The sequence below is a fragment of the Suricata suricatta genome, chromosome 4, assembly GCF_006229205.1.
Source record: "Suricata suricatta isolate VVHF042 chromosome 4, meerkat_22Aug2017_6uvM2_HiC, whole genome shotgun sequence".
Lineage (NCBI taxonomy): Eukaryota > Metazoa > Chordata > Mammalia > Carnivora > Herpestidae > Suricata > Suricata suricatta.
Window position 1 is genome coordinate 50,851,681 of NC_043703.1, and position 23,985 is coordinate 50,875,665.

At 37.5% G+C, this 23,985-nt stretch overlaps 1 protein-coding gene across 3 annotated transcripts in view; it reads right to left on the minus strand.

Annotated features, from left to right (window-relative positions):
- VWA8 (von Willebrand factor A domain containing 8) overlaps positions 1–23,985 on the minus strand; it is a 334,690-nt gene that overhangs the window by 104,872 nt on the left and 205,833 nt on the right. For all 3 annotated transcript variants that reach the window (XM_029936673.1, XM_029936672.1, XM_029936671.1), the window contains 6 exons: positions 15,010–15,120; positions 14,035–14,099; positions 13,484–13,609; positions 12,228–12,337; positions 10,960–11,114; positions 5,960–6,155 (listed from right to left, as the gene is read on the minus strand). In XM_029936673.1, the coding sequence (XP_029792533.1) occupies positions 5,960–6,155; positions 10,960–11,114; positions 12,228–12,337; positions 13,484–13,609; positions 14,035–14,099; positions 15,010–15,120 (763 nt within the window). The remainder of the gene's footprint in view (positions 1–5,959; positions 6,156–10,959; positions 11,115–12,227; positions 12,338–13,483; positions 13,610–14,034; positions 14,100–15,009; positions 15,121–23,985) is intronic.

Below are 23,985 nucleotides of genomic sequence, written 5' to 3' on the forward strand. Positions count from 1 at the left end.
TAAATGAATTGAGATCATACCATGCACACTTTAAGATCACAATGCTATGACCTGAAACCAATCACAGGAAAAAGTCTGGAAAACTTCCAAAAATGTGGAGGTTAAAAACTACCCTACTAAAGAATGATTGGGCCAATCAGGCAATTAGAGAAGAAATTAAAAAATATATGAAACAAATGAAAATGGAAATACAACAATCCAATCTCTCTGGGATGCAACAAAGGCAGTCTTAAGAGGAAAGTTTATTGCAATCCAGGCCTATTTCAAAAAACTAGAAAAAGCACAAATTCAAAATCTAACAGAGCACCTAAAGGAACTAGAAGGGGAGCAGCAAGAGCATGCCAAACCCAGCTGAAGAAGAGAAATAAAAAAGATCAGGGCAGAAATAAACAATATAGAACCCGAAAAAAACCAGTTGAACACATCAATGAAATCAAGAGTTGGCTTTTTAAAAAAATCAACAAAATTGATAAACCTCTAGCCAGGCTCCTTAGAAAGAAAAGAGAGAACACCCAATCATGAATGAAAATGGATCGATTACAACCAATCCCTTAGAAATATAAGCAGTCATCAGAGATTACTATGAAAAATTATATGCCAACAAACTGAACAATCTAGAAGAAATGGACAAATTCCTAAACATACATGCACTACCAAAATTTAAACGGGAAGAGATAGAAAATATGAACAGACCAATAACCACTGAATAAGTTGAATTGGTCATCAAAAATCTCACAATGACTATGAGCCCAGGGCAAGATGGCTTCCCAGGGGAATTCTAACAGACATTTAAAGCAGAGTTAATACCCATTCTTCTCAAGCTATTCCAAAATATAGAAATAGAAGGAGACCTTCTGAACTTATTCTGTGAAGCCAGCATCACTTTGATTTCCAAACCAAACAGAGACCCAACAAAAAAAGAGAACTTCACACCAATATCCTTAATGAATACAGATGCAAAAATACTCAACAAGATACTAGTAAATCAAATTCAACAGCATAGAGTAAGAATTATCCACCATGATCAAGCGGGATTCATTCCTGGGTTACAGGGCTGGTTCAATATTCTCAAATGAATCAACTAACAAAAGAAAAGATAAAAACCATATGATCCTGTAGATAGATTCAGACAAAGCATTGGACAAAATACAGCAACCTTTCTTAATAAAAACCCACAAGAAAGTTGGGATAGAAAGAACTTACTCAAACATCATAAAAGCCATTTATGAGAAGCCCACAGCTAATGTCATCCTCAATGGGGAAAAACTGAGAGCTTTTCCCAAGATCAGGAACACGCAGTGACTTCCACTCTCACCACTGTTGTTTAACATAGTGCTGGAAGTCCTAGCATCAGCAGTCAGATAACAAAAGGAAATAAAAGGTATCAGAATTGGCAAAGATGAAGTCAAACTTTCATTTTTTGCAGATGACTGATACTCTACATGGAAAACCTGATCGACTCCACTGGAAGCCTACTAGAACTGATTCATGAATTCAGCAAAGTAGTGGGGTACAAAATCAATGTACAGAAAGCGGTTGCATTCTTATACACCAATGATGAAGCGACAGAAAAAGAAATCAAGAAACTGATCCCATTCACAATTGTAGGAAAAACGATAATAAACCTAACCAAGGATGTAAAAGACCTGTACGATGAAAACTATAGAAAACTTATGAAAGAAATTGAAGACACAAAGAAATGGAAAAATATTTCCTGCTCATGGATCAGAAGAATAAACATTATTAAAATATCATTATTACCCAAAGCAATCTACACATTCTATGCAATCCCAATCACAATTGTACCAGCATTCTTCTCAAAGCTAGAACAAACTATCCTAAAATTCATTTGGAACCACAAAAAAAACCCCAAATAGCTAAAGTAATATTGCAAAAGGAAACCAAAATGGGAGGCATCACAATCCCAGATGCTAGCCTCTACTACAAAGCTGAAGTCATCAAGACAGTATGGTATTGGCACAAAAACAGACACATCAACCAATGGAATAGAATAGAGAACCCAGAACTGGGCCCACAAATTTATGGCCAATTAATCTTTGACAAAGCAGGAAAGAACATCCAATGGAAAAAAGACAGCCTCTTTAACAGGTGGTGCTGGGGGAACTGGACAGCAACATACAAAAGAATGGAACTAGATCACTCTCTTATACCATACACAAAAACAAACTCAAAAATGGCTGAAGGACCTGAATGTCAGACAGGAAACCATCAAAACCCTAGAGGAGAAAGCAGGAAACAGCATCCTTGACCTCAACCACAGCAATTTCCTACTCAACATATCCCCAAAGGCAAGGGAATCAAGAACCAAAATGAACTATTGGGACCTCATCAAGATAAAAAGCTTCTGCACTGCAAAGGAAACAATCAACAAAACTACTAGGCAACCGACAGAATGGGTAAAGATAGTTGCAAATGACATATCAGATAAAGGGCTAGTATCCAAAATCTACAAGGAACTCACCAAACTCCACCCCCAGAAAATGAGTAATCCAGTGAAGAAATGGGCAGAAGACATGAATAGACATTTCTCCAAAGAGGACATCCAGATGGCCAACAAACACATGAAATGATGCTCAGCATCACTCATCATCAGAGAAATACAAATCAAAACCACACAGAGGTACCACATCATGCCAGTAAGAGTGGCTAAAATGAAAAAATCAAGAGACTATAGATGCTGGCGAGGGTGTGGAGAGATGGGCACCCTCCTACACTGTTGGTGGGAATGTAAACTGGTACAGCCACCCTGGAAAACAGTGTGGAGGTTCCTCACAAAACTATCAATAGAACTCCCCTATGACTCAGCAATAGCACTGCTGGGCATTTACCCAAAGGACACAGAAGTGCTGATGCATAGGAGCACATATACCCCAATGTTCATAGCAGCACTTTGAACAATAGCCAAATCATGGAAAGAGCCTAAATGTCCATCACCTGATGAATGGATCAAGAAGATGTGGTTTATATATACAATGGAATACTACATGGCAATGAGAAAGAATGACATATGGCCATTTGTAGCAAAGTGGATGGACCTCAAGGGTGTCGTGCTAAGTGAAATAAGTCAGGCAGAGAAGGACAGATACCATATGTTTTCACTCAAAGGTCTAATAGGAGAAACTTAATAGAGGACCATGAGGAGGGGAAGGGGGAAAAAGAGTTAGGGAGAGGGAGGGAAGCAAATCATGAGAGACTTTTGAACACTGAAAATGAACTGAGGGCTGAAGGGGGAGGGGGTGGGGGAAGGGGGGTGATGGTCATGGAGGAGGGCACTTTTGAGGAAGAGCACTGGGTGTTATATGGAAACCAACCTGACAATAACTATATAGGAAGTTGAAAAAAAAACCGAGTCTCAATCCATACCTTGTGCTGTATAAAAAATTTATTTCAAAATGGAGCATCTAGATGTAAAAGCTAAAAACTAAAATTTCTAGAAGGGTGATTTTCCCTTCATCAAAAAGGCAGAAAATGTTTGAAAATAATATATCTGATAGTAGACTTGTATCTAGAATATATAAGGAATGCACAAAACTCCTAGAACAAACAAATAAACAAACAAACAAAAACACCCAAATAACCCGAGGGCAAACAATCTGAGGCATTTCACTAAAGAAATTACACATCACAATATGCTCAACATCATTAGGTACTAGGGAAAATACAAATTAAAATCACCATGAGATATTGCTACACACCTACCAGAATGGTGAAAGACGGACGACACCAAGTAGTGGTGAGGAGGCACCACTAGAATTCTCATTCATTGCTGGCAGGAATGCAAAATGGTGGCCACTTTGGAACACAGCTTGGCAGTTTTATCATATAAAGTAAAAATGCCATTCTTATGTCTTTACCCAAGTGAAGCAAAGACTTACTTGCACTTTAAGATCTGTGCACAAATGTTCATAATAGGCTTATTAATTAGTCAGAAAGTGGAAATGACTCAACTATCTACTAATTTGTGAATGAACAAAGTCTGCACATCTATATAACAGACTGCTACTTGGCAATAAAATAAACTACTGGTACACACAAAACATAAATGATCCTCAAAATCATGATATTAGGTGAAAGAAGTCAGACTTGAAAGACCATATACTGTATGATTACATTTATATAACATTCTGGAAAAGAAAATCCATAAGGACAGCAACAGATCGGCCAGGGGTAAGGGAGTAGGTAGACAGTAGATCACAAAGAAGCACTGAGGGGAGGTTTCTGGAAAAATGGAACTGCCCTCTGTCAGTAATGGTGATGGTTACACAACTGTATGCATTTGCCAAATTCACAAAAAAGGGTGAATGTTTCTCTATATAAACCGAAACTTATTAAGAACAATGCATATTTTTAAAATATCACTCTGTTTGGGGCACCTGGGTATTTCAGTTGGCTAAGCGTCCAACTTCAGCTCAGGTCATGATCTCACAGTCCATGAGTTCGAGCCCTGCATTGGGTTCTGTGCTGACAACTCAGTACCTGGAGCCTGCTTTGGATTCTGTGTCTTCCTGTCTCTCTGACCCTTCCCTTCCCACTCTCTCTTTCTCTCTCTTAAAAATAAATAAACATTGAAAAAATAAATAAAAATATCACTGTGTCTGATGTGTGGAGAATGGGTACAATGGTGAGAGTTGGAAGAAAAAACTCTCAAGAGGCTGTTGCAATCTTCCAGAGCAAGGTGATGATGATTTGGATGTTGGTAATACAACTCTAGTCCAGTGGGTAGATACAAAATACAGTAGTAAGGTGGTGTCAAAGGACATGGTGATTTGTGATGGGATTCAGAGAGGATGAGGCAGAAGAAGTATCAAGGCTGACTCCCAGGTTTCTGGGTAGTTGGAGATACACTAAATTCTGGTACAGAATTTCTTGTATTTCCTGGAATGTCCTCATGCCCATGTAACTTCCACATAGGGTTCCCTCTTCCTGAAACAATTTCTTCATTTGATTCACTCTCATTCACCGTTTCAAGGATCAGCTCATCATCACCAGTCTGGACTCTAAGCTTTCCTTTTAGAGACCACCTTGTGAATATTCCTATCATAGTACTGTACTCAGATTGTCACTTTATTTACCTGCCTTTTCTACCGTAAAAAACATTCTGAGGAAATGGTGATTTATTTGGAAGAATCCTTATTCTAAGTATTATCATATAACCAGGACTTCCAAACCCAGTAATAGATTATAATACATGGAGCATCATGTTTATTAAGCTCACAGTGATACAATGAACATAAACATAGGGCAACATATTACTACCACTGTGATGCAAATAATAATCTGTGGCTCAATGATCAAACATTTTCATAATTATCCATTAAGACGAAAGCCTGTGTGGTTCAGCGAAAGTAGCTCTAGATTTGGGACAGGAAGACCTTGGTGCAGACCTGGGCTCTACCGGCCACAGTGGTGTGGCCCTCAGCACACCATCTTACCTCCCTCTGTCAGCTTCCGACAAATATAAGCTAAAGAGTACAGTGACAACAGAATGGAGATTTGAAGATTAATTACATGTATATATGGAAAAGTGATTGTCACAGGAGCTGTCATATGTCTTGCAGTAATAAATACGACTTTGAGAGAACTACTAAGTGAATCAGTCTGCATGAGTTCCTGGCCTTTCATTATAAGTCAGGCCCCATTTTCTACGCCTAGTTGTCTAAGAATTTTTAAAAGTCCCTTTGAAAACATCTAAGTTCAGCTACTGTACGGATTATAAAGCAAAGAAAGAAGAGTTCCACCAGCAGTGGCTTCAATCACAGACTGTGAGAAATGGGGTGAACACTTTCTGAGCACACACCTGGCTCTTTTTTAGCTACTAGATCCTGGTAGACTTACTCACATTTATAAATACAGACTGACAATGATTAAGTTAAATATCCCTACCAAAAGAAAACTACCTTTGCTACCTTAGCAAATTAGGAATTGGTAAATTTCTTACCTTTTGGGTAGATATCTTTTAGAGGGACTTCTCCTGGGGGCAATATTCTGACTATCTGATTAGTATCTAAAAGAGTCACACAATTGCTCTGCTTTGGACTTTCACTTCTTTTCTTCCCTCCATAGAACGTTGTGTCAGTGACACTTGGTTTATGCAGGGATGATGGCCTTTTCCAAGAATAGACTTCACTGGGTGACTGAAAGAGAAAAAAAAGATTAAAGTACTGTAATAGAGTTGACCCTTAAACAACACAGATTTGAAGTGCGTGGGTCCAGTTATATGTGGATTTTTATTACAGTACAATAAGTGTGTTTTCCTTATGATTTTCTTAATGACATTGTCTTTTCTGTATCTTGCTTTTTTGTACATATGTAATGTATACAACATATATAATGTGCATTGATTGTTTATGTTCAGTAAGGCTTCCAGTCAACCGTAGGCTACTAGTAGCGACGTTTTGGGGAGTCAGAAGTTATTTGTGGAGTTTTGATTGTGTGAAGGGGGTCAGCACCCCAAACTCACATGTTGTTCAAGGGGCAACAGTATTATAAATTACATTCATCACACCTGCTACAATGTAGCCCTTTAAGCAGATACCAATGGTAAACTTGTATTTCACAAGTATAAGAAAACCAAATTATTTCTTAATCTTTTTGAATTTGGTTAGAAAATAGCTGCTTCACCAACAATCATAATTTTCAGGCAAATGTGAAACATACAACATATGTAAAAATTTTTTTAATGTTTATTTATTTTTGAGAGAGATAGAGACAGAGTGCAAGAAGGGAGGGGCAGAGAGCAGGTTCCAGGCTCTGAACTGTCAACACAGAACCTGACATGGGGCTTGAACCCATAAACTGTGAGATCATGACCTGAGCCAAATGATGTCAGAAACTCAAATGACTGAGCCACCCAGGTGTCCCCAACATAATTTTTTTTTTACTTTGAAATGACTTATAACTAAAAAGAGGGAATAGAAAAATACAGTTAGTTTGAAAATGAAACAAATATCTGGTTCACTCACTCTTTGGCATAAGGAATGGGACATTACCAGCATTCTGAGGTCCCTGAATGCTCCTTTCCATTCGTAGCTCCTCTGTCTGCCTAGATGTTTATAACTCTTCTGGAATTTTGTGTTATTTTTTCCCCTCTTGCTTTACTTAAAATTTTTACCAAATATGTATTTATCCTTACCTACTCCAAGATCACAGACATTCTCCTATGTATTCTCTAAACATTTTGAAGTTTGTCTTTCACATTTAAGTCCTTAACCCATCAGAGATTTTTATTTTTGTGAATGGCCTGAGGCAGGGATTCATATTTGTCCTTTTTTCATATGGATAGCTAATTGTTCAAATACTATCAAATACTAAATGGCACTAATCAACACTGCTATCATAAAATACAGTTCTGGATATACATGCATCCATTGTTGGGTACTTTATTTTGCTTTCTTATTTATTTTTCTTCCCCCACGCCAATACCAGATTGTCTTACTTACTGAAGCTTTATAATAAACCTTGAAATTGAGTAGGGCAAATACCTCTGCTTCTTCTTGGTTCTTCTTCAGCAATGTCTTGATTATTATTTGTCCTTGCTTTTCCATAAAAAATGTATGAAAGTTGCATTTGCTCTGTATCCTTGACAGCACTTGATATTGTCAGTACTTTTTTTTATTTTAGCCATTCCAAAAGGCATGTATAGTATCTCATCATGATTAAAAAAATTTTTAATGGTTATTTATTTTTGAAGGAGAGACAGAATGTGAGTGGGGGAGGGGCAAATAGAGAGAGGGAGACCCAAAATCTGAAGAAGGCTCCAGGCTCTGAGCTGTCAGCACAGAGCCCAACGCGGGGCTCAAACTCATGGACCATGAGATCATGACCTGAGCCAAAGTTAGACGCTTAACTGACTGTATCATGATTTTAATTTGCATTTCCTGAATAATTAATGATGGTGAACATCTTTTCATGTACGTAATCTCTGTATGCTCTTAGGTAAAGCCTCTGTTCAAGTCTTTTGCCCTTTTATTTTCCACATTTACCTCCAAAGTTATTTCTGTATCTATTTAAACATATTGAAAACTGTGAGTTCACACAAATATATCTAATTCCAATTCAACAACTATAAGATTCATTCTAGTTTTCTTTCTTTATCTGTAACTCCCTTCTAGTGAGAAACTAGACTTCATTATCTTTAACATATTTACTTTCTTGCTCAGTTCGACTGTATGCAACTCACATCCCATCCCACTTCTGACCTTCCCTCCTGGGCAAATGCCCTTCTTACTCTGCTTGGTCCTGAGAGTCCACACTGGGCTATGCTCATGAATGGATGCCTTCCTTGCCTTCCTTGGGTTTCTATATCCTACACCATATTACTTCTACCTCTTCATGGGCACTGTCTGCATCCTGCCTGGAACTGATTCCCATCACCAGTGGTGACACCCTGTCCCATCACGGATGTCCTCACCTGCTCAGCCTCTGGCCTCTGACACCTCATACTGGGCCACTATTTGCTTGTTTTCTATATTGGATGATTTGTTTTCTTGCTCTTGAGGGTTTTTTTTAAATCTTTTTTTTTTTTTTTTGAGAGAGAGAGAGAGAGAGAGAGAGAAAGAGACAGACAGAAACAGAGACAGAGTATGAAGAGGGAAGGGGCAGAGACAGAGAGGGAGACAGAATCTGAAGCAAGCTCCAAGCTCTGAGCTGTCAGCATAGAGCCTGATACAGGGATTGAACTTGTGAAATGAACTGATCGTGACCTGAGCTGAAGTCGAACGCTTAACTAAATGAGCCACCCAGGAACCCCAGCTTTAAGAAACTTTAAGAAATCTTTGTATGTTCTAGATACAAGTCTTTTGTTGGAAATGTGATTGGCCAATACTTTTTTCCAGCCTTATCTTTTCATTCTCTTAGGAGTGACTTTTACAGAGCTAAAATTTTAAATTTTGATGAAATTCAATTTATCAAAAATTTTGTTATGGAGCATGTCTAAGATTCTCAGTACAATGTTTAATAGAAGTGGTGATAATGGGTATCCTTGTGTTATTCTTGATATGAAAAGGAATGCTTCTAGTGTTTCACTATTGAGGATGATATTTGCTATAGGTTTTGGGGGCATTTGGGATTAAGTTAAGAAAGTGATAATAAGCTTATCATAATTTAGGTGCCTCTGGTAATGCTATAAAAAGTTAATAAGAGGTGACATACCCCTTTATTGATAGCTTTATGAAGAATTAACAGAAATTCACATAAAAGTAGAAAGGCATTGTGATATAAAAGATACAGATTTGAGGGTCAGTCACATTTGATCTCAAGTCCCAACCCCCTTACTCTTTATTTGTATGGCCTAGGAGATATACCTTCTCTGCTTGTTTATTCATCTATAAAGCCTTATAAAATTGTTTTAAAAATTAATTATCATGTATGAAAGGTTTTAGAATTGTGCAATGCCTGACTTTTGTGTTTGAGCCTGAAAGATATGATTGTTACCACAAAATGTTGAAAGGCTCCTTAACTGACCCTGGTCTTTCATTTAAAAATATTCACTGAACACCTCCAATGTGTTGGGTACCATACTGAGTAGGGGGAGATAGAGCTTTCTTTAATGTTTATTTATTTATTACGAGAGTGGGAGAGAGAGGGCATGAGTGGGGGCAGGGACAGAGAGAGTGGAGGTGAGGGGGGGATAGAGCTTTTAATTTCACAAGGGTACCAGTCCTACAAGCTATAAAGGATTTCAATAAGGTTAATACAAATAGAATCTTCCAGTCAGTGCCAAATACTTTTACTTTCTAAGTGTTTTATAGTAACAGTTTCTATACTAGTTTCATCAATTGGAAGAGCAATATTTTAAATGATTCCACCTTCAAAATAATATCTTCTCTACCAATGGCAGCAATCATTAAGAAAGCAAATTCCACACTGCTCTCATTCAGTCAAGGCTGCAATAGATACTGTATTCCAATAATATGTTTCATTTTCCATTATATAATACCATAGCTAATGCTTTCTACTTGATAATTAGGAAGACACATGGCAAAATCCTAAGCCACATATTATCCACTGCGTTTTGGATTTCAAATGTCTTATACCCTGAAGTACTCATTCATTAATTACATTAAATAGTTGAACTTATGTGAGATTGGTGTACCATCATGCAGAGCTCATATTTTTATCTTTGAATGATTCTATTTAAAAATAAAAGCTACAAAGGAAATTATAAAAATTAAATGGTTAATCAAAACACATGGAGCTACTCTAAGGTTACTAGATGGCAACATGGACATAAGTCACCTTTATATTTCACTTTCCCACATTTCCATCATGGGAAGATGGGACCTAGCTTCACCCGAAGTCAATTACAAATAGCCTCTTCTTTACAGATAACAGTACATAACAACAGCAGGGACCATCTAAGAGCAGACTGAGTTGAGACTATCACCATAATCTGGATGCTGCAAATACATGACATGTCAGAGTAAAACTCAGTGGAAGGTGAATGGATGTTCGTGAGTGTTGAAAAAAAAATCTGCAATAATGAGACCCCAACAAATTTAACTTTAAAAATTTCTAGGAGACCTGTTATTTTGTTAAGTCTCAAATGTTCCTCTTGACAGATTACATGAGCACACAACACGACAATATGATATAAAATTACCGTCAGTAGGTTAAGCAGCTAACTGTGTCACATGAACATGTATACAGAATGGAGAATATCAGCTTGCCCTTACTAACTGACATAACTGCATTACCCTATAAATGTTAATTTCAAAAAAAACCCCAATGTAGAATGCATTTTTTAATGACTGATTTGGAATATAGGCTATCGCTTCTTGGCCTTTTGACTAAGGGCAAGTGTGGAATATAGACTTGATATAAAATGTTTACCAGAATATCATTACATTTTTAATCACTCCTCAACTAACGTCATACATTAGAGGCTAAACTAGGTAGGAAAAAAACCCCGTCTATTAAATGGAAAAAACTGGTGCTTACCAGGAGATCTGGGAAACCAACAACAACCGTAGCATAACTTTTCTCATCTGAGAGAATCCGGTTAGGAGAGGCGATCTTTTGTCCCACTGCTGAACTTAGATTTTCAGATGACAGTTGATCACTTGAAATTGTATGAGGTATGCTGAAATCTGTTTCTGAAGTGGTAGAGAAACATTAGATACTAGATGCCCCTAAAATGCTCCAGGAATTAATTTTTGCAAGATTTCATTCTTGCCAACACAAACAGAGAAGCATAAGTTAAAAAAAAAAAACCACTTTAAGTTATATTCATGGCCTTTTGTTTGAGAAAACTCAGTTTTTACAGTCAACACATCTTCTCTAAGTGAATGCAAGTATTTCCTGAATTTAAAATTTTATTAGCAAATCATATTGTTACTAATGGCACCCTACAGGAATGATGTGAAACTGACTCAACCCAGTGCTGGGAATGGTATGTTTTAGATTTTTTTTCCATAAGCACTATTCACCCCCCAAAACTGTGGTGAATTAAGGAGATATCCCGATGGTCTATGTTAAAAAAAAAAAAAAGGAAAAAAAAGAAAAGATGTTACCCTAAAAGACTAGACTTGGCACCTAAATGTATACAAAAATTCTGATTTCTCAGTTAAAAAAAATTCAATGACAGAACTTAAAAAAAAGTAGACTCATTTACTATTTCTAATATAGTACTAAGTTTTCTCTTTTGATATAAATTTAACATATGTTGATGCTGCTGCTCTAAAATGGTTCTTGGGAATAGCCAAAACATGGAAAGAGCCTAAATGTCCGTCACCTGATGAGTGGATCAAGAAGATGTGGTATATATACACGATGGAGTACCACATGGCAATGAGAAAGAATGACATATGGCCATTTGTAGGAAAGTGGATGGACCTCGAGGGTGTCATGCTAAGCGAAATAAGTCAGGCAGAGGACAGATACCATATATTTGCACTCATAGGTCTAACAGGGGAACAGGAGAAACCTAATGGAGGACCAGGGGGAGGGGAAGAGGGAAAGAGAGTTGGGGAGAGAGAGGGACGCAAAACTTGAGAGACTATTGAATGCTGAAAATGAACTGAGGGTTGAAGGGGGAGGTGGAGGAGGAAGGGAGGTGGTGGTGATGGAGGAGGGCACTTGTGGGAAGAGCACTGGGTGTTGTATGGAAACCAATTTGACAATAAACTACTTAAAAAAAAATAAGATGGTTCTCGGGGACAATGAGCAAGTACCCATACAGTCACAAACGCAAAGAACTTGGGATTTACCTTGTGTAACTCCAAATCCTGTGCTAGGCAGCTCCTCCTTCAACGCATACAATTGGCAAACCCCACTGTCCTCAGATTCGATGTGTGCAGGCTTTGTTAAAAGATATTTCCTGCAAACAAACAAAACATCTAACTGAAAAGTGTTTCTTTTTTAATAATTGTGAGTCCAGGCTATGAAAAATCAGAATTCTACCCCTTCCCCTCAAGCCTTCTCTTTTATATTCAGAGTAAAATTTGCAGTTTATGAGTTACATCATGAATTAACAAATAATTCCTCAACACTGTATATAGAGAGCAGTGCATAATACCAATGCACTAATAAATATGAACCAAAAACCCAACACTTCCTATAACAGGAAGGTCTGCAAAGAAAAACCCCCAAAAATCAAAAAACAAAAAAACTAGCAAATAAATAAAGCAATTCTAATGAGACACTCCCCCCACCCCCTTATCATGTGCCCTGCTATTGCTATGACCATTTCATCAGCCAGTAAGTCAAGTGGGAGCCTGACTTCTGATTTCTGACCAGCTGAGGGACAGAAGCCCTAACCATTATAATCATTGTACTCCCCTTGATCTACTTATTTTTAAGATTTCTAAAATAGTGATGTATAAATAGGCAGAAATTTTTTGCAGCAGGCTACTTCTGCTTGTCACCCAAGGGGAAGAGAGAGTCTGTGTTTATCCAGTAGAAGTAATGTGTGAGGGAGGGGGACTCAAAATTTTCTGTGCACCCTATTTATGCCAAGTGCATAAAATACCCCTTTCATCAGGAAGTGTATATAGTCCGATGGTGGCAGGCAACACAAACATGAATATAACTAAATAAGAGCAACCAAGATAGAATGAAGAAGAAACTTCTAAGGAGTGAATTCCGTGAAGTTTCAAAAATGCAACAGCTCTAGGACGCAGGCTATGACCCTCTGCATAGAGGATAAATAAAAAATCTATTTTGAAGCATCTTTAGTTTGGCAAGAATACAGTGAACTCTCAATGTACTAGTAGGAAAAATCCAAAGAAATATGTATCGTACATAAAAGTCATTATGTTTCTACTGTTCATTTCAGTGTCATTCTCTGAAACAATTATTGATTACTCTGTTGTGTAATATTTATTTTAATTTTCTCCCTTCCCTTCTTCTAACTTTCACCTATAGAGATGCCAAATTCAGAAACTGTGAAAAGACAGACATTGGAAGACAGAACAGTAAGGACACTGGATAAATGCTCTAGGAGATGCTATGAAGATCCACCCACTGGTTTGTTCTGCTCTCCACCAGAAGCCACTTGTCCTCCGCTACAAGGAAGACTGTCTTGAGGTTGATGGGAAGTGAGATGGTGTGAGTTCGCCCTTCGAGAACATCCAGCACAGTCAGGCTGTTCCTGAAAGAGGAGAAGAAAACTGTCTGAAAGGAAATGGTGAGGATAATGGTTGAGTAACAATGGCACAGTCATTTCATGATACTTCATGTAACCCTAAAGAGAATGTTTTCAAGACAACTGATAATAAAGAAAAATGTTAGTTGAGAAAACAGATCTACCAAACTCTAAACTCTGTAGGGGTATGAGTAAGAAGAAATAATGGACGGTGACAACTACCAAGCTGGTAGCGATTGTATTTTGAAATTACGAACACTGTCTTTTCGTAGGTCTGGATTTAAATGTTCCTGCAATGTGGGATGAGTTACACTTACGATAGGATATTTGTAATGTGGTTATATTGGTTTTATAATAAGTATAATTAAATGAGGAAATAGAATGGATAAACTAAGGATCCCAGTTTAAATCTTCTATAGCAAAAAACTCACCCATTTTCTTTGTAGAATACTAGCCAGTTTTTGTGTGAAAATTCTTTACACATTTTGTAAGTTTCCTAAAGACAAAACAAAACAAAATATTCACATTAAATGTGTGAGATGCAGTCATGTGTCTTCAGCTGCTTTTCCTTAAATAAAGTTCTTCAACATGTAAAACATGCAATTCTGTGAGAAGCCGCCTCTTACTCCAAAAACTTTTATGGTGACGTGGACTAAAATATATCTCAAAATTTATTGTGAACTATGTGCTAAAACATCCTTAAGATAAAAATTTAAAAAAAAAATAACGCCAAATACTGGTTAGAGATAAATATGCTACCTGGTGAGTAACTGTGGAATTTATACCATAATATAAACACATAGGAAATACTTCTTTTTGTAGATTTGGATGCATTTGTGGCACTTAAAATATCTTTTTTTTTTATGGTCATTTAAGACTTAAGTATGCTGTTTTGCAAGGCAGAAGGTAAGACTCATTTTATATCCATTACCTTTCTCTGAATGGCAGAATACAGTCTCGTGAGTTGGTCTAAAATTTATTTACCAGTTTAAGTTAGTTAATAAGTTCAAATGTTTATTTATCCAGTAGGGGCACTCAGGTGCCATACTCATTGGTTTATCATATGGATCCAAAACATACACATATAACTCAGAAACAGTTCAGTGACTGCATAATTAGGAATTTGTCATGAATATCATGCTTAAGAAGCTCATGAAGCTCTATCATTATTATAGCTCAGTCCTGACAAGTCTTTATGAGAGGACAATGTACACGAAAAGAAGCTATTGGGGTTTAATGTTATCGATGTCTATTTGTATTGTGTTAAAATCTACAAGCATACAGTAAGAGAATTCTCTTGCACAGTAAATAAAAGGCACTGAGAAGAATGGGCATGCATATGTCTTTAAGGTAAAAAAACTACAGAAGTCCTTGGCAACTTGCTGGACAAGTTGGGTATTCCTTACCGCTTCCTCCTTGTTCCACCAGGAAGATTTCTTGTCTGTTACCTCTTCAGAAGGGAGGATGAGACGTCGAAGGGCTCGGCCAATGGTATCTAACAAGAGGATGACATTACTCTGGAAATAAATAGAACAGTAAAAAGCTCAAGAGGTTGTTGTTGTTGCTGCTGTTTAAGACAACCTGGGAACAAAAGATACAGTTGTAAACCAAAAGGAAGCAGATAATATTGAAATACTTAAGAGGCTACACCATAAAGATACTAAATGGTTATCCTTAATACAGAATTTAAAGTACCAGACAGTTTTATGAAGATATTTCAATTCCGTAATGCAGAAGGGAATCTCTTTGAAGATTTTATCTTAAAACCATCCCCTTCTACACACAGGCTATTTTAACCATGGTTCTGTGGTTTATATATTTGATTTTAAGAGGATTGATAATTTTTAAAGTCCATTTACTTCCACAAAACTTACACTTTAAGAGTGTTTTGTTGAACATTGTCTTACATTGTGCATAATCAAATCTTGCTTATGCTTTGCACAAATCCGGATTTCCTTCAGAAAATGTGTACATGAAATATAGATGGGTTAGCAAGAAAATATCAGGATCTCAAGGACTTAATTCATAATGGGGGTGTCTTCATTTCAAAATTCACTCAGCTTGAAGAACTCACAGTTGTTGCTGTAATAATGTATAAATAAGAGATATCTCTCCAGCAGTATTAATTGCAGTTTTGCAAATGAAGTAATAATCTCTCAGTAAGTAGCAGTGTTTTTTAAAGATAAATTTTAAGTAAATCAAGCATTAAAATCAATGAGCAGAAATACATGAATAAGAAATTAAAATTGAGAAAGTAAGAAAAGATTAAATATTTTTAAGAGATGCTATGAATTTAACCTTTTTTTTAAAGTTAAAATGTAAAGATATTGGAAAAATAGATAGAAAGGTTTGCAGGGCACCTGGGTGGCTCAGTTGGTTGAGCGCCCGACTCTTGGTCGTGATTTCAGAGTCCTGGGATTGAGCCCCATGTTGAACTCATGCTGAACCTGTGAGCATGGAGCCAGTTTAGGATTCTCTTCTTTCAGTCTCCCTCTCTCTTCCTCTATCCCTGCCTCTCCCTCTGCTCTCTCCCTCACTTGCACACATTCTCTCTCTAAAATAAAACAAAAATCAACCCCCCCCTCAAACCCTAAAAAGGTTCGCAATAAGGCACCTGTAAGCTGTTTGTCAGGCCTCATTGTTATGCAGCTGTCCTTTTCTAGTTTTTGTTTTGTTTTGTTTTAAATTTGAGAATCCTCAGACAAAGGGAAGAGAAAGAAACAGCTGAGGAAATGTAGGACTGTATCTGGACAAGAGAAACACCTCAGACCAGGACTGAGAGGGATCCTATCATCCTATCTCTAGTTGTGGGGCCTTCTTTGGACTAGGGCTGGTTGACCTGTTCCCATGCCTGGGGACGAGAGGAGTCCCCACCGGGTTGGGTGGTACCTCAGGGGCACAGTCGGCATCAGGAGGAACTGACCCCAGGTCCTGAAGTGCTGCGACTCACAGGATTACCTTTTGGGCGGCATCATTAATGCACACGGAGCGAGAGCTTGGAACTCAACTGGGTGTGGGGCATAGGAGACAGCCCACCTCATCTGCGACTGTGGCACAGTTAGGATGGATCCAAAGGAGTGATTTGGGATACCTGGTCCATGGAGAAGGGACTGGGCAGTCGCCATTTTTCTCCCCACAACCACCAAGGCTGGGCCCACAGTGGAGGCAGGACCGCCTACACCAAACCACACCCATCTGGGCTGGGGAGCGGTTTATCTACCTGAGCTGGATAGGTGCTACGTAAACAGACGACCCCTTCCCCCCAGACCAGCACCGCTACACTGCCGTGATTAACTCTAGGTCCATTCTTGTTATTAAGGTATATTCTCCCTTTTCTCCTTCTTACCTCTTCCCTCCTCTAGGCTGTTACTTTGGTTATTGGTTTGCTTAAAGTCACATTTAATCCGTTCTCTTGATGCATGTTCTACACCTCCTTCTTTCCTTTCTCTCTGGAATAATCAGGCCATGTAGTTTCTCTGGGTAACATTATCTTCATTTCTTTCTCCTTGCCTCCTTCTGTATTTCTCCAGAGAGAGAAAAGTCTCTCTGGATTAAGCATTTCAGTCTCTCTGCCTGGTTGGTCAATGTTCATTTTCTCTTTCTCCCTACCCCTGTCAGTTTTCTCTTTGTATATGCTCTTCCATCAGCACTGCCTCTATCCTGCTCTTTATTTGTAGCCGGGATTTCTGGTTTTAGGCTTTTATACTGCCTTTTGCTTTTTGCTTGTTTTTGTCTGTTTGCTTGTTTGTTTGATTTGTTTGTGCTTTTGCGTGTTCTTGTTCCCTGTTTGTCTGTCTGTTTTCCTTTCCAGGGCTACTTCAGGGAACAAACCAAAGCACACATGGTGGAGAGTCCAAAACACCACTATGTGTAGGGAAATAAAATAACCAAAGTCAGAACAACAGAGAGCAAGCAAAACCCTTCAAAGAACACCTCCTGAACAGCCAGGCCCTGGACAGTGTACGAGCTACCTTTAATATAGCAGTACTCACAGGTGCAGAGCACATACAAACTTTTAAAACTTGTAAGAGACAGAAAGCTAGCCAAAACGATGAAACAGAAGAATTTTCTTCAAAAGAAATTCCTGGAAGAAGTGACAGCTAAATAATTGATCAAAACAGATATAAGCAACATAACAGAACAAGAATTTAGAATAATAGTCATAAAATTAATCGCTGGGCTTGAAAGAGGCATAGAAAACACAGAGAACTCATTGCTGCAAAGATCATGGATCTTAAAATAGTCATGATGAATCAAAACATGCTATAAATGAGGTGTATAATAAAATGGAGGTGGCCATTATGTGGATTGAAGAGGCAGAAAGGAGAATAGATGAATTAGAAGATAAAATTATAGAAAAAGAGGAAACCGAGAAAAAGAGAGATAAATTGATCCAGGGGGCACAAAAGAAGAATTTGAGAACTGAGTGATACAATCAAATGGAATAATATCCATATCATAGGAATTCCAGAAGAAGAAGAGAGAGAGAAACAGGGTCAAGGAGTACTTGAGCAAATCATAGCTGAGGACTTCCCCAACCTGGGGAAGGAAACAGACTTTGAAATCCAGGAGGCACAGAGACATAACTTGAATCGATCTTCTGCATGACATATCATAGTGAAACTGGCAAACACAACGATAAAGAGAGAATTCTGAAAGCAGCTAGGGATAAATGGGCCTTAACATAAAAAGGTAGACACATAAGTGTAGTAACAGAAACTTGGCAGGCCAGAAATAAATGGCAGTAATGTAATGTAATGAACAGGAAAAATATGTAGCCAAAAATCCTTTATCCAGCAAGCCTGTCATTCAGAATAGAGGAGAGAGAAAGGTTTTCCCAAACAAACAAAAACTGAAGGAATTCATCACCACTAAATCAGCCCTACAAGAGATCCTAAGTGGACTCTATGAGGGAAATGTTGCAAGGAACACAAAGGACCAGAGACGTCATTAAAAGCATGAATTCTACAGAGAACACAATGACTCTAAACTCTTATTTTTCAATAATAACACTGAATGTAAATGAACTAAATGCTCCAATCAAAAGTATAGAGTATCAAAATGGATAAATTAACAAGGCCCATCTATTTGCTGTCTACAAGAGACTCATTTTAGACCTGAGGACACCTTCAGATTGATAGTGAAGGAATGGAGAACCATCTATCATGCTACTAGAAGTCAAAAGAAAGCTGGAGTAGCCATACTTATATCGGACAAACTGGACTTTAAAGTAAAGGCTGTAACAAGAGATGAAGAAGGGCACATTATAATAATTACAGGGTCTATCTATCAGGAAGAGCTAACAATTATAAATGTGTATGCACCAAATTCAGGAGCACCCAAATATATAAAATAATGAATCATAAACATAAACAGTCTTATTGTTAAGAATGTGCTAATTGTAGGGAACTTTAATCCTTCACTTACAGCAATGGATAGATCAACTAGACAGAAAATCACTAAAGGAACAATCACCTGAACAACACATTGGACAAGATGGACTTGACAGACGTATTTAGAATTCTACATCCTGAAGCTGTGGAATTCACTTTCTTCTCTAGTGTACATGGTACATTTTCCAAGATAGATCACATACTGGGTCACAAATCAGCCCTCAATAAATATAAAAGAACTGAGATCATACCATGAACACTTTCAGATCATTATGCTATGAAACTTGGTGTTAACCACAGGAAAAAGTCTAGAAAACCTCTAAAAGCATGGAGATTAAAGAACACCCTACTAAAGAATGAATGGGCCAACCAGGCAATTACAGAAGAAATTTAAAAATATATGGAAACAAATGAAAATGAAAATACAACAATCCAAACCCTTTGGGATACAGCAAAAGCAATCCTAAGAAAAAAATACACTGCAATGCAGGCCTATTTCAAGAAACTAGAAAAATCCCAAATACAAAATCTAACAGAAAAGCTAAAGGAACTAGAAGCAGAAAAGCAAAGATACCCCAAACCCTGGAGAAGAAAAGTAATAATAAAAATTAGGGCAGAAATAAACAATATAGAATCAAAAAAACAAAAACAAAAAACAAAAAAACAAACAACCCAAAAAAACCCAAACAGTTGAACATATCAAAGAAACCAAGAGTTGTTTTTTTGAAAAATTAACAAAATTGATAAACCTCAAGCCAGACTTCTCAAAAAGAAAAGAGAGAGAACCCAAATAGATAAAATCATAAATTAAAATGAATTTATTACAACCAATCCCTCAGAAATACAAGCAATTATTAGGGAATACTATTAAAAATTATATGCTACCAAACTGGACAATCTAGAAGACATCCACACACTACCAAAACTCAAATGGGAAGAAATAGAAAATCTGAACAGACCCATAACTAGGGAAGAAATTGAATCAGTTATCAAAAATCTCCCAACAAATAAGAGCCCTGGACCAGATGGCTTCCTTGGGGAATTCTATCAGACATTTAAAGCAGAGTTAATACCTATTCTTCTCAAGCTGTTCCAAAAAATAGAAATGGAAGGAAAACTTCCGGACTTATTCTATGAGAGCCAGACTCCCTTTGATTCCCAAACCAGACAGAGACCCAGCAAAAAAAAAGAACTACAGGCCAATATCCCTTATAAATATGATGCAAAAATCCTCAACAAGATATTAACAAATCAAATTCAACAGCATCTAAAAAGAATTATTCACCATGATCAAGTAGGATTCATTGCTGGGTTGTAGGGCTGGCCCAAAATTCGCAAATCAATCAATGTGATACATCACATTAGCAAAAGATTGATGAGAACCATATGATCCTGTCAATGGATGCAGGAAAAGCATTTGACAAAATACAGCATCTTTTCTTAATAAAAACCCTCGAGAAAGTTGGGATAGAAGGAACTTACTTAAATATCATAAAAGCCATTTATGAAAAGCCCACAGCTAATATTCTCAATGGGGAAAAACTGAGAGCTTTCCCCCTGAGACAAGGAATACAACAGTGATGTCCACTCTCACCGCTGTTGTTTAACATAGTGCTGGAAGTCCTAGCATGATCAATCAAGCAACAAAGGAAATAAAAGGCATCAGAATAGGCAAGATGAAGTCAAACTTTCATTTTTTGCAGATGACATGATTCTCTACATGAAAAACCCGACCAACTCCACCAGAAGCCTACTAGAACTGATCCATGAATTCAGCAAAGTCGCAGGGTACAAAATCAATGTACAGAACTCAGTTGCATTTTTATACACTAAAAATGAAGCAACAGGAAGAGAAATCAAGAAACTGATCTCATTCACAATTGCACAAAAAACCTTAAAATATCTAGGAATAAACCTAGCCAAAGATATAAAAGATCTGTATGCTGAAAACTATTGAAGACTTATTAGGAAATTGAAGAACACACTAAGAAATGGAAAAATATTCCATGCTCATGGATGGGAAAAATAAATATTGTTAAAAATGTCAATACTACCCAACGCAATTACATATTCACTGCAATCCCAATCAAAACTGCACCCCAAATAACCAAAGTAATATTGAAGAAGAAAACTAAAATGGGAGGTATCACAATCCCAGACGTTAGCCTCTACTACAAAGCAGAAATCATCAAGACAGTATGGTATTGGCACAAAAACAGACACATAGACCAATATTCCAAAAAATAGAAATGGAAGGAAAACTTCCGGACTTATTCTATGAGAGCCAGACTCCCTTTGATTCCCAAACCAGACAGAGAATAGAGAATCCAGAACTGGGCCCACAAATTTATGGCCAACTAATCTTTGACAAAGCAGGAAAGAGTATCCAATGGAAAAAAGACTGCCTCTTTAACAGGTGGTGCTGGGAGAACTGGACAGCAACATGCAGAAGAATGAAACTAGATCACTTTCTTACACCATACACAAAAATAAACTCAAAAATGGCTGAAGGACCTGAATGTGAGACAGGAAACCATCAAAACCCTAGAGAATAAAGCAGGAAACAACCTCCTTGACCTCAGCCGCAGCAATTTCTTACTCGACACATCTCCAAAGGCAAGGGAATCAAAAGCAAAAATGAACTACTGGGACCTCATTAAGATAAAAAGCTTCTGCACTGCAAAGGAAACAATCAAGAAAACTCATAGGCAACCGACAGAATGGGAAAAGATAGTTGCAAATGACATATTGGATAAAGGGCTAGTATCCAAAATCTACAAGGAACTCACCAAACTCCACACCTGAAAAACAAATAATCCAGTGAAGAAATGGGAAGAAGACATAAACAGATACTTCTCCAAAGAGGACATCCAGATGGCCAATAGACACATGAAACAATGCTCAGCATCAGTCATCATCAGGGAAATACAAATCAAAACCACACTGAGATACCACCTCACGCCACTCATAGTGGTTAAAATGAACAAAGCAGGAGACTACAGATGCTGGTGAGGATGTGGAGAAACGGGCACCCTCTTGCATTGTTGGTGGGAATGTAAACTGGTGCGGCTGCTGTGGAAAACAGTGTGGAGGTTCTTCAAAAAATTAACAGTAGGACTCCCCTATGACCCAGCAACAGCACTGCTAGTCATTTACCCAAGGGATCAGAAGTGCTGATGCATAGGAGCACATGTACCCCAATGTTCATAGCAGCATTTTCAACAATAGCCAAATCATGGAACGAGCCTAAATGTCCATCAACTGCTGAATGGATCAAGAGCATGTGGTTTATCTAAACAATGGAGTACTACATGGCAATGAGAAAGAATGAAATCTGGTCATTTGTGGCAATGTGGATGGACTCCAAGCATGTTATGTTAAGTAAAATAAATCAGGCAGAGAAAGACAGATACCATATGTTTTCACTTATAAGTAGAACAGGAGAAACTTAACAGAGGACCATGGGGGAGGGGAAAGGGAAAAATAGTTGGGGAGTGGGAGGGAGGCAAACCATGAGACTCTTGAATACTGAGAACAAACTGAGGTCTGATAGGAGTGGAGGAGAGGGGAAGGAGAGTGATGGGCATGGAGGAGGGCACTTATTAGGATGAGCACTGGGTGTTATATGGAAACCAACTTGACAATAAACTTTAAAAGAAAAAAATAAATTAAAAAAAAGATGTGGTTTATCTATATAATGGAATACTACATGGCAATGAGAAAGAATGAAATCTGGCCATTTGTAGCAATGTGGATGGACCTCGAGGGTGTTATGCTAAGTGAAATAAGTCAGGCAGAGAAGGACAGATACCATATGTTTTCACTCATATGTGGATCTTGAGAAATTTAACAGAAGACCATGGAGGAGGGGAAGGGGAAAAAATACATACGGAGAGAGGGGGCAACAAATCATAAGAGACTCTTAAATACTGAGAACAAACTAAGGGTTGATGAGGGTTGGGAGAAAGGTGGAAATGGTTGATGGGCATGGAGGAGGACACTTGTTGGGATGAGCACTGGGTATTATGTGGAAACCAACTTGACAATAAACTATATTAAAAAAATATATATATAAATAAATTTGAGGACCCTCCAGCTATCCTAACTCTTATGAATTTTTCATTTCAAAAACCTCTTTGGGGAAAATGAAATCATAAAGTATCCAAAGAACTACTGTATAGTTTGTGAAATGTAGGAGACAAAATAAGAAATGTTTATTGGCTTGTTCCTTAGTATTTACTGAGCAGCTTATATTTAAAGGACAAAGGAGAACACAATAATGAATTAACTATGACCCCTGTCCTCTCTTATACAGTCCAGTTAGAAATAAAAAGAAAGGCAAAAAGATTGATGATGTGCATTGAGGAGGGCACGTTTGGATGAGCACTGGGTTTTGTATGTAAGTGATTCATACAGAGCATACTGCACACACTGTATGTTAGCCAACTTGGCAGTAAATTATACTTAAATTAAAAAAAGAAAATAAAAAGAAGGGCAAAATACTTGATGATTCATCCACTAATCTGGGACCTCATAATGTGGTTTCAAGTGTATGTATTTTACTAGCTAATTATACTAAAGTGTTCAAAAATTAAAGTAGTATTTGTACTACTTGGCTGTATTAAAAAATTCTACAAAGCATGTTGACAGATCTTAAACTTCTCCACAAACATCACTCTTAGAATGCATCACTGGTATGATAGGCAATTCTCCATGAATGTGTGTTACTGACATTCTTTTAAAATCATCATTTCATATGAGGTGTATAATTGCTGGCTTTTGAAAGTCTGAAGAGGATGGCAGTACCTTAAAGTTTTTACGGTACCTTACAGTATCTAAAAGTTACTTAAGAAAATGTATTAATTAACAAATTAAAAATTGAGTCTCCTTTGTAGATTAAATCTTTTTTTTGTGAAAGTATTTTTTTAAAGGAGAAACCCTTTCTTATATGATAAACATGAACAACATTAACATTAATTCTTAGTGCCT